The sequence below is a fragment of the Cydia pomonella genome, chromosome 13 (assembly GCF_033807575.1).
Source record: "Cydia pomonella isolate Wapato2018A chromosome 13, ilCydPomo1, whole genome shotgun sequence".
Taxonomy (NCBI): Eukaryota; Metazoa; Arthropoda; class Insecta; order Lepidoptera; family Tortricidae; genus Cydia; species Cydia pomonella.
The window spans coordinates 20,896,535-20,908,002 of NC_084715.1; the positions used below are offsets into that span (position 1 = coordinate 20,896,535).

General features: G+C 34.8%; 1 protein-coding gene and 1 long non-coding RNA gene across 2 annotated transcripts; one reads left to right on the forward strand and one right to left on the reverse strand.

Annotated features, from left to right (window-relative positions):
- The first annotated feature begins 330 nt into the window (after nucleotides 1-330).
- Nucleotides 331-11,168, forward strand: LOC133524610 (protein-S-isoprenylcysteine O-methyltransferase). The gene is made up of 5 exons (XM_061860741.1): nucleotides 331-1,064; nucleotides 2,039-2,297; nucleotides 5,522-5,631; nucleotides 7,274-7,381; nucleotides 7,942-11,168. The coding sequence occupies exons 1-5, from the start codon at nucleotides 849-851 to the stop codon at nucleotides 8,152-8,154; spliced, it is 906 nt and encodes a 301-aa protein (XP_061716725.1). The 5' UTR covers nucleotides 331-848; the 3' UTR covers nucleotides 8,155-11,168.
- LOC133524632 (uncharacterized) lies at nucleotides 1,532-7,079 on the reverse strand. Its single transcript, XR_009800406.1, has 2 exons — nucleotides 5,343-7,079; nucleotides 1,532-2,294 (listed from the first exon to the last, which is right to left on the reverse strand). It is a non-coding gene; the product is annotated as an uncharacterized LOC133524632 (long non-coding RNA).
- Nucleotides 11,169-11,468: the final 300 nt, after the last annotated feature.

Here is an 11,468-nt window from a genome sequence, read left to right on the forward strand (position 1 = left end):
GTTTTGGGTAATTTGAATAAATACGAAGACCGTAAAAATAAAGGAATTTGAAATTGAAATAAAAGTTGTTTTGTTTGAGTATGCAAACACTAATATTTGTTATTATTTCACACGGCCAATAAGAGCAACGATATCTTTTCCTGTTATTTCAATAGCCAATAGTATATTTTCTCTAATATTAAGGAAAAGAGAAGACTGCAACAGAAACACACTCATCGCATGAACTGTCAAATAGTGTGTTGCCATGACGACGTGAACCGTTATTGTTATGGTTACAGAAAGAGATACACACTTTTGATGCAAACAAACTAGTGATCTGATATCAAAAACTTTTGTTTAATAAAATAAAGATGATTAGTTTTATAAACTGAACTATAAGTTTTCGACAGAGTTTTCTTAATTACAATTATAAGATTTCAAGTCCTGCAACACAGCTTTAAGTTAGGGTATGTTCGAAAATAGTAATGTAACCTTTGATATAGTAACAAAACAATTTGAATGGGTTTAAATCGTAAAATCGTTGAAAAAAATAACTTTACTTGCTATTTTAGTAATCAATAATACTATCAAGTTAAATTTAAAATTAAATTAATATTTAAATCTCAAAAACGTAATCGTAAAAAATATATTTATGATATCCGAAAGCCCCCATACATTGCTAAGCAATGACATTGACAATGACGTATATGAGCTCCCAAAATTGTCAAATTAGTCGTGATTGTCTCGCGTATTCCCTATATTTTTATTTAATAATATTTTATTATGAATATGTTATCTGAAACCTTTCAAACATATGAATAAGATACTCTATTAAAACTGTAAAACGTTGCCATATTTAATTTTCGACTATGGAGTTGATTTTGTGGAAAAACATCCATCCGGCCGGAAAGCAAGCGATTTTGTGTTTTTTAGTTTGTGCTTTTACTTTCACGATATCTTTTTTCTCGGGTAACATTCTAGGCTTCTCTTCGGAGCTGTGGGCGCTGACATACTGGGGCCCTGGGCTGTACTTCTGCTTATTTAACTTCATCCTCAGATATTGTTACAAGGGCTTCATATATGAGGTAAGAACTTATTAAATTAGTATATTTTATGCTTATGGGGCAGGATTTTTGTTGCTTAGATAAGTTAAGAGTCATTATTTGTAAACTGAAACAATATATAGTTAAATATCCATATATTAAGAATCTTATCATATACCTAGTGAATACCATTTTAATGGTATTAGAGGTTCTTATTAGTGCTATTGCGATTTTGATTATTTATTTGCGTTTTTTAGCGATAGTTGTGCAATACGACTTGCTTACCTTCACCAAGAAGCTCAACAATATTTCAATAAAAGCAGCAATAAAAACAGATGGTTTCTCACTGAACATCAGATGGATTTTTTGAATGAATTTAAATATAGATTACTAAGCTTAATGTAAAAAATAGTATCAAAATATTTTTTTACTTTTAATTTAATATAAATTTGTCTGAATCTGTACTGAAAATTAGAGGCAGGACTTGACATGTATAATGGTAAATAGGGTTTCATTTGTAAATTTATATTTTATTCGTTTTCATGCTATACAGTAAAATACGCATATAATTACATTGAAGGGAAGTGTTAAAAACATCAGACTATGTGGATGTCATATAAAACTGTCATTGCTCAACTTCTTAATAATGTAAAATTTTCCAAATTAATCTCAAATTCCTTTCTGACTGATGAGTTTATTCATTTTCAACCAATTATTAACTTGTCACTGAGAATAAAATTAAAACAACTTACATGCCACACATGCACTAAGCATCTTCACAGGGAAAGATGTGGGGATGACCACGAAAGCTAGCGACTGTCAGTATAGCCAGTCATAATTTCATGAAAATAGGATTTATAGGTCATGACTTGTCACTATAGGCGAAGTCATTTTATACGTGTTGTTACAAAGAATTTGATATGAAAACCAAACTTCACTCAGTATAAGCAGAGTCATAAAATTATGGATTCTACTGTATTTTTATCTTGTATGATAAAATATATTTATATTTGCAGGTGTCTGTCAGATCAGCATTCCTCGGTGCTGCCTTTGCTACCGGTGTCCACCTCAGCACTTTCGACTCTGGTTGGCGGGTGTTTGGCCTCTACACCATGGCACTCACGTTTTTCCACTTCTCAGAGTTCATGGCGGTGGCACTGACGAACCCTCGGACGCTGTCCATTGACTCGTTCATATTGAATCATAGTCTGCAATATGGGCTTGCTGCTGTAGCCAGCTGGACGGAGTGGGCTGTGGAATATTTCTTCTTTCCTGGTGAGTTTATAATATAAACATTGAGAATTTATTACATTGAGCTAAAATGTAAAAAAAGTATTTAGAATAGCATAGCCCAAACTCTCAGTGAGAATAAGAATAATGAAAAAGCGGCCAAGTGCGAGTCGGACTCGCGCATGAAGGGTTCCGTACCATTTAAGACGTATTAAAAAAAAAACTACTTGCTAGATCTTGTTCAACATTTTACCACTTTGGACACACATTTTACCACTTTGGAACTGTCTCTCGCGCAAACTATTCAGTTTAGAAAAAAATGATGTTAGGAACCTAAATATCATTTTTGAAGACCTATCCATAGATATCCCACACGTATGGGTTTGATGAAAAAAAATTTTTTTTTAATTTATTGACGTATTAAAAAAAAACTATTCACTAGATCTCGTTCAAACCAATTTTCGGTGGAAGTTTGCATGGTAATGTATATCATATATTTTTTTTAGATTTTTCATTCTGTTATTTTAGAAGTTACAGGGGGGGGGACACACATTTTTTCACTTTGGAAGTGTCTCTCGCGCAAACTATTCAGTTTAGAAAAAAATGATATTAGAAACCTAAATATCATTTTTGAAGACCTATCCATAGATACCCCACACGTATGGGTTTGATGAAAAAATTTTTTTTTTTAAATTTTTATGACGTATTAAAAAAAAACTACTTACTAGATCTCGTTCGAACCAATTTTCGGTGGAAGTTTGCATGGCAATGTATATCATATATTTTTTTTAGATTTTTCTCTCTGTTATTTTAGAAGTTACAGGGGGGGGGGGACACATTTTTTCACTTTGGAAGTGTCTCTCGCGCAAACTATTCAGTTTAGAAAAAAATGATATTAGAAACCTAAATATCATTTTTGAAGAGCTATCCATAGATACCCCACACGTATGGGTTTGATGAAAAAAATTTTTTTTTTAAATTTTTATGACGTATTAAAAAAAAACTACTTACTAGATCTCGTTCGAACCAATTTTCGGTGGAAGTTTGCATGGCAATGTATATCATATATTTTTTTTAGATTTTTCATTCTGTTATTTTAGAAGTTACGGGGGGGGGACACACTTTTTACCACTTTGGAAGTGTCTCTCGCGCAAACTTTTCAGTTTAGAAAAAAATGATATTAGAAACCTCAATATCATTTTTAAAGACCTATCCATAGATACCCCACACGTATGAGTTTGATGAAAAAAGATTTTTTGAGTTTCAGTTCTAAGTATGGGGAACCCCCAAAATTTATTGTTTTTTTTCTATTTTTGTGTGAACATCATAATGCGGTTCATAGAATACATCTACTTACCAAGTTTGAACAGTATAGCTTTTATAGTTTCGGAAAAAAGTGGCTGTGACAGAATCGGACAGACAGACGGACATGACGAATCTATAAGGGTTCCGTTTTTTGCCATTTGGCTACGGAACCCTAAAAAGTATTCAAATTTGTTACATTATTCGCCTCAACTATGCTTAGATAATGCATGTAGTCTACTGTATTTATAAACAGAATTTTTTTAATAATGAAACTGACAGATCCTGTCTTAAATTAGCATTGAGTTGCTATTCTGATTTACGAATACATCTTCTTCCTCTTTTGTTCATAACTGAGGGTCGCGATTGTGGTAAAAGCCATTAAAAAGTAAAGGAAGAAAACACTCAATTTTTTTACCATTGCTGACACAATTAACTGACCAATGTCACAATTAAATGACCTGAGTGACCGAGCAGTTTTAGGCATCTGCCACAAATGCAGAGGATCCTGGTTTGATTCCAGCCCTAGCCACTGCCTTGGTCACTTTTTCTTATAAGCTTTTATTTAATTTACCATCTACGTATCAGAGATGGGCATTTCGTAATTGATTCCTGATTTCATGATTACTCGAAATTACTTTTGGAATCTGATTACCGGTTCCCAGATTACTTTGTAATCTGACTAGCTGATTACTAAGTACAATTACATTTGAGGAATCAGGAATCATGTGTTGGAATATTAAAATTACTAGTAATTGGGAACCAGTGTAGATTCGTTATTACAGGAATGGATTACTTGATTCCTTTCAGATTACTTCAAAATATATTTTGTTATACATAAAGCTATATTTCTGACTACAGACGTAAAGTATATTTCGATTTACTATATAGATGCATCTTATTTGTATCCGGTGTGCAGATTTCAAAAATTATGCCCATTTGAAATCCAAAATGGCCATCATTTTCGAAATCTGTATTCCCTAAAACCTATAAAACGACATCCATGACGATTTTTATGGCATACTGCATGGCCGCCATCTTGGATTCCAAAATGGGTATAATTTTTCGAAATCTCCACTCCCTAAAACCTACAAAACGACTTCCATGTCGACTTTTATGAGATACTGCATGGGCGCCATCTTGGATTACAAAATGGTCATCATTTTCGAAATGTGCACTCCTGAAAACCTATAAAACGATATCCATGACGATTTTTATCACGTAGTGCACGGCCGCCATCTTGGATTTCAAAATAATCATTATTTTACAGTAATTATAGAGTTTCACACATAAAATGTATTTGTCTTCTGGGATAAAAACGAAGGAAATTATTTTGACATTAAGTAATTGTAATTTAGTCTGGATAATATTACGTAATCAGATTACTCGAGTAATTGATTACCGAGGAATCACGATTACACTTGTAGTTAGATATATTCAATTCCGAAGGAATCAATTACGCAAGTAATCGGCGGGATTGAATACAGTAATTTAGATTACCAAAGGAATCGATCACTAAGGAATCATGATTACTGTAATGTAATGTGTAATTTAATTCCAAAAGTAATTGATTACGCCCAACTCTGCTACGTATCTATATAACGTATATGTTAATTAGTGTGGGTCAAATCACGGAAGCTAAATTTGACCCACTTGTGCTCGATTAAGTTGAAATTGGCATACATATGTAAATCTATATGGATGACAATGCAATATTATGATGACATCGTAAAGTGTGTTACTGTTAGTTAGTATACGTATTGGTCACACCTCAAATTCCGAACGTACCGAAAATTAAGCTAATTCAAAACCCTAAGAAGTGATTACACAGTGTTCGCGACTACGCCAAGTACACCAGCCGGCGGTTAAAAACGTGCGCACGAGTCACAGGGCTTACAACGCGTCAGGGTATTGAGTAGCAGTGTGGGTAGACCTTTAATAACGAAGAAGTATAATTTCTTTTTCAGAAATGAAGACATGCTTCTTGCTGTCGGCAGTAGGATTCCTCATGTGCATCGGTGGCGAGCTGCTGAGGAAGTCGGCCATGTTCACGGCCAGGACAAATTTTAATCACACGGTAAGTTTGGACTTTATAACATGCAGCTTCTAGGCCAGTGGTCGGTCGGTAAATCGCATCTCGCGAGCCGCATGCGGTTTATGAGTTTTTTGAGATTTTTACTTTAGCTGACTCTGACCTAAAGTTCGCCGACCCCTTTTTCGGCTACACAAATTTCTAAAAAACAGTTATCTATTCCGAATGAGTAGACAGTGCTCCTAATTTTTATTAGTTGCTTTATCACTGGTAAGTTACAGTACAGAACCCAATTAAATGAAATTTAGCATGTAGAAAATGTTAGTAAATTTAGCATGTAGAAAATGTTAGTACAATAAAATCCTAATAGTGGTCATTTTATCCCAGCTGCCTCAAATATTATGTACCAAGGTACTCAAAACTTCCTCAAGTTTTCATGATTTATACCTACAAAAATGATTAAGTAAAATAATAATAAGAAAGCGATATTGCCCTCGCGGTCCCGGAGAGAGACTGGTTGAAGTCGACATCAGTATGATCATCAGTATGAGTATCAGTATGATAAAAATGTCAGTAATAGTGTTTTCGTTTTCTTCCTGTGAAATAACCATACTAGCGTCCAGTAGAACTGACACAAGAGAACATCATGTTCTCGTTTGATGGTATTATTTTAGTTTTGGACACTTAGAGACCTTATACACCTCTAAGATTTTATTTTGTTTTAAATTTTATTTTATTTTAAATTTCATTTTATTTTAATACCTATTTTAATGATTTGGACACTTAGAGACCTGTACATCTCTAAGTCAATTTAAATTTATAATTTAGTTTTATAGGTAGGCACTCCTTATGAATAATATGTAGTCGCGTTTATGTGGCGCTATGCCGTCTTTAATGTAACTTACAAGCACAAATGTTGTATCTCACAATTTTTTTATTATATTTATATTAATACAACCCGGCAGCTTGAACATGTCATGCTCGCTTAAAAGTCTTTACTTACGGTGGCGTCGTTGATCGGGTCGCCACTTTCCCGAATGAAGGTTGAGGGAGGCGATGGCTGAGATACACGTCATACTCGTGAACGGGTGCTGTTTGTGGAGACCGGTCTGTTTAAGCTTACACGGGGTACAGGTTATGTTAAAGTATGTAACTTTACTTTTGAGTGACATTAACGTGAGACACTTCATTCGGTTCTTGTCTGTTTTAATTTTTTTGTCTTTTAATTATTTATATAAGAATTCAAGCCTTGGCGACCCTCTACATCTCTAAGGATAATTTAATATATATTTTTATATTTTATCTCTGACACTTAGAGACTTATACATCTCTAAAGAATTTTAGTATTTTATGGTTTTATTTATTATTTCATAGATTCGATATTTGTAATTGTTTTTTTTTTTTAATTTATTGTTTGTAAAAATGGACATGTAAAAGTGCCCCTGTGGCCTATTTGCTGAATAAATGTTTGATATTTGATATTTGATATTTGATCAACATCAACGACAAGCTGAGCAAGTTTCTTCAAATACGTGGGTAGTTCTAAATACCCTACGTTCCTAAGTTTCAAAAAAGCTACAGGGTCTTGTTTATATCGCTTAATGGGAGCCCCTAATCTATCTTTGGCTTTCTGGTCAAAAGTATACAGGTTTGTACAACGTATAAGACAGTGGACACCTGTCTCCAGGTGCAGTTCGTGAAGAAGCCGGACCACGAGCTGGTGACGCGCGGCGTGTACTCCCTGTGCCGGCACCCCAGCTACGTGGGCTGGTTCTATTGGTCCGTTGGCACGCAGGTACTTAGAATCTAATAAATTACTTTGAAGAAAACAGTTACCTCAGGGCTTATTTTTAACAAAGAGAAATTGAAATAGAGGTGGATTGTCAAAGAAAATTTTGTAGACATAGTAAATTGACTGCCATCTTTAGACACATGATTAAAACTTTTAGAACGCCATTTGACTTTGATCCTTATTATTTCACTGATATGTGTTAAATAACAAAAAAGTGGCGCCATCTTACCGGGCATAACTCAAAGGTTATGGCGCCATCGTGCGAAACGATGCTGCTATACCTTTGGCTTTTGATTTATTAGATGGCGCCACTTTTTGATATTTAACAAATTTCAAATCCTCTTTGTTTTTAATTGACTGATCACATGTAGACACAAAAAAAAAACGCCTGCAGTTTTAGCTGTCGCAACATTTCACATTGTAAGCAAAAGCATTATTTCAAGGCTTCATGATACAACATTCTTTTTTTTAGGAAACTGTAAGCATTCTCAAGAATTTCGGATTATTTAGGGCTTTTTTGTAAAAAAATCTTGCTAGAAATGACAAAGCGTTGTTGTCCCCAGATTACACTTCTAAATCCAATCTGCATGGTGCTATACACGCTGGCCTCCTGGCTGTTCTTCCGCGAACGCGTCGAGGCCGAAGAACTTACGCTCCTGGCCTTCTTCGGCCCCCAGTACGAGCGGTACTGTCGGGACGTCGGGACCGGACTACCATTCATTAAAGGGTACCAGCCTGATGAGGAGGACAAGGTACCTAAACAACGGAGTTATTGAGGAAATGTGAAATTATAAGAGAGTGCGTAAATACAGAGTGTGCCAAATAAACTTTTAATTCACAAGTTATACATGGAGCTCTTTCTGTACCAATGGCTAGGTAAAACAATCATTATATTGCCCTACCTGGCGTTGTCAGACTTTTGCCACGGCTCATCATCTACCTAGCATTACCTGGCTTTTTGCCATGGCTCGCCAAGGGACTACCTACCTAATAACAAAGAGAATTTGAAATAGAGGCGGATTGTCAAAGAAAACTTTGTAGCCTCAGTAAATTTACTGTCATCTTTTGACACATGATTAAAACTTTTAGAACGTAGAAATACATAGTTGGATAACCTTAATAGTGGAGTTGGGTTACATGGGTAATAATACTTGTCGAAAATGTTAAAAAGGAAAATAATTTTACTTTACTACTTTAACCTTTTGACCGCCAAAGGCGTCATATGACGCGCGCGGCTACAGCCCAATATCAACCTTCATGCGTACCGACAAGGTTCACGATTACGCGCCGCGTACGGTAGGCGTGGCGTTCAAAAGGTTAAAATAGATAAACAATTCAAAAAACACTCGATACGCGTTTTAAAATAGCATGAAAGTCAAGGAACTGTTCTAGTCTGTATCTTTAGGTATTTAAAAAAAGGTAAACAAAATCTACCCTCAAATGGCTCCTTAAGGCAGTTGAGGGTAGATGAAAACATTACATGATCAAATAATGTAGGTTTAAAGTCAGGTCGTTCAGTGCCACATCCAGGCGGTTTTGTATTTGGTTGGTTAACCAATAAATATTAAAACTACCCGAAAATGTACAAATTGTTTGTTTACCTTTTTTTAAATACCTAAAGATACAGACTATAAGACCCGTTACCATCTGTCTATAGGTCTGATTCTGAGACTTTATTTTGTATAGTTCATACCTGTGTAAATATGTCGTATTTTCATAAAGTTGCATTTAAAAGTGTTTCATATAGCACAATACTTGTGTTCATAAGTATGTTTGAGAATATTCTGTACTTGTGTATATTAATATTGTATTTTTTATGTATATAAAGTAGCATATGATATGATACAATACAATACAAATACTCTTTATTGCACACCTCAATACAGAAACAATACAATTAATACAACACATAAAGAAGAGGTCAACAACAGGCGGTCTTATCGCTAAAAAGCGATCTCTACCAGACAACCTTTAGGTATGATTTTAGTTAGATGAGAAAATGTTTAACAAGATTCACAAATTTTTTTGTGTGTATAATTTTTCACTCGATTTATTGTTTTTTGCAAATATCGATACCTGTTTGACGGTAAGATAGGTCCAGGTCCAGATATATGTATAAATCTATGCAAAAAAAATCGAAAAGTGACAGTATCCAAAGTCATATTTATGTATATATTTTGTAACAAAAATATCAAAATAGATCCAATAATATCTAGTCGAAGTATCTTTTTTTTTTACTTTACTCATTCTAATGACATGTGTACTAATATTTATTTACCAGTAAGTACTTAAGTAAACCAGTCAGACTGTGCTATTTGTAAATACCTTAAATAAGAGGATATTCAGTATTCTATTAAGTATATTGAAAAGACTATTTATACATATTTTGATTGTTATCATTTTTTTAGATGAAGGTAGAAAAAAAATATGTTGTATAACATACTGTTACAACCAGACAAAGCTGAGCATTAAATTGCATTTCTTGAATTGTTGCGATATTGCGATAGTGATCTACTTATATGAATTGTTAGTTTGGGTTCTGGAAGTTACCGGGCTCTGCGACCAGTTTATGCATATACTAGCATGTACTAATTGATAATTCCTCTCTCACATCAGATTTATCGTATGGCACATAAACTATAACAGAAACAGTAAAATAAGTAAAGGTTACCAAATATACAATGGTTGGCTTTTGGAACTACAGTAATTAGCCCGCAATATTGTATTAAATTCACCAGACTAGCTGTTTATTAAAAATGAGTACTTTTGACAATCAGCCGTTAATCAGCAACTTTTTAACCGTTTCTTTGTTGTCAATTGTCATTGTTAGTGATCAGTTTAGTGTATGGAAGGTAGAGGCAAGGAATGGAATCTCCATAGGCAGAACTGTTGCAAAAGTGTCCAGCTGTCAGCTATAAATAATAGTTCCAAATCTCTCCGGAGTAGCGCTAGAGTAGCTAAGAACCTAGGCATTATTGACGCAGTAGATTCAAGGTATTGTAGAGCCACCTATTTATGGTTTTTTTTTTGTGAGACATTTCTGGTACATGGAGATTCTATTCCTTAACTCTACCTTCCATAGTTTAGTGCATTGACAGTTATCTAAGGACGGGCCTTACGAGCGTCAAAAATTGGCCAAGTGCGAGTCGGACTCGCACAGGAAGGGTTCCGTACCATTATCTATTAAAAACCGTCACCCATCCAAGTACTGACCCCGCCCGACGTTGCTTAACTTCGGTGATTGGATGAGAATCCCGAGATTGGAAATAAATATTTATTTAATTCTTGTTTTTAGTATTTGTTGTTATAGCGGCAACAGAAATACATAATCTGTAGAAATTTCAACTGGCTAACTATCACAGTTCATGAGATACAGCCTGGTGACAGACGGACGGACGGACAGTGGAGTCTCAGTAATAGGGTTCCGTTTGACCCTTTGGGTACGGAACCCTAATAAAAATGGGGCCACTACGTGGCGCCAATCGTGCAGTCTAACGCCATAATGCGATTGGTTGATGAGTTCGCATCACTACTTGCGTTAGACTGCAGGATTGGCTTGAATTCGTGAATGACCGCTTGTCTATGGTCACCTATGGTCATTCTAAGTGCCCGTAAGGCCCGTCCTTAGATATATGTCAATGGCAGCAGTATTATTCCGTAAAGTTTATTCTTTTAACTAAATTGTAAATATTTCGTAGTTTAAAATAAGCTTGTATGTGAATGGTTGTGAATGTCTGATATAATATGTTAATTAATTTAAATAAGACTATTAAATTGACGCTTGACTGAATACGTACGTGCTTTTTATTATTTTTACATCACTCCTTAAACTCATCAAGTCTTCACTATTTCAATTCGTTTTAACTTGTCTAGTCTTCTCCCCTAAAAATATTATTCCCAAGGCAAACACATTCATATGAGCATTTGATAACTGTCCGAATGTTTCCCCGCGTGAGTGTGTATGTCACGTATGCATTCCTTAATGCGCAGCACAAATGGGTTCGCGAATGCGTATTAAGTACTTTAAAGTCGTTGTATAGTCTACGCAGAAACGAGATTACGCGAAGATCGCGAAGTTTCATATGCATAT

What these genes read in the sequence shown, in the direction of transcription:
- LOC133524610 (XM_061860741.1), top strand. Translation starts at nt 849, where the DNA reads ATGGAGTTGATTTTGTGGAAAAACATCCATCCGGCCGGAAAGCAAGCG. An exon ending in ACAAGGGCTTCATATATGAG is followed by an intron (nt 1,065 to 2,038) that starts GTAAGAACTTAT and finishes TTATATTTGCAG; the next exon opens with GTGTCTGTCAGATCAGCATT. An exon ending in ATTGGTCCGTTGGCACGCAG is followed by an intron (nt 7,382 to 7,941) that starts GTACTTAGAATC and finishes TGTTGTCCCCAG; the next exon opens with ATTACACTTCTAAATCCAAT.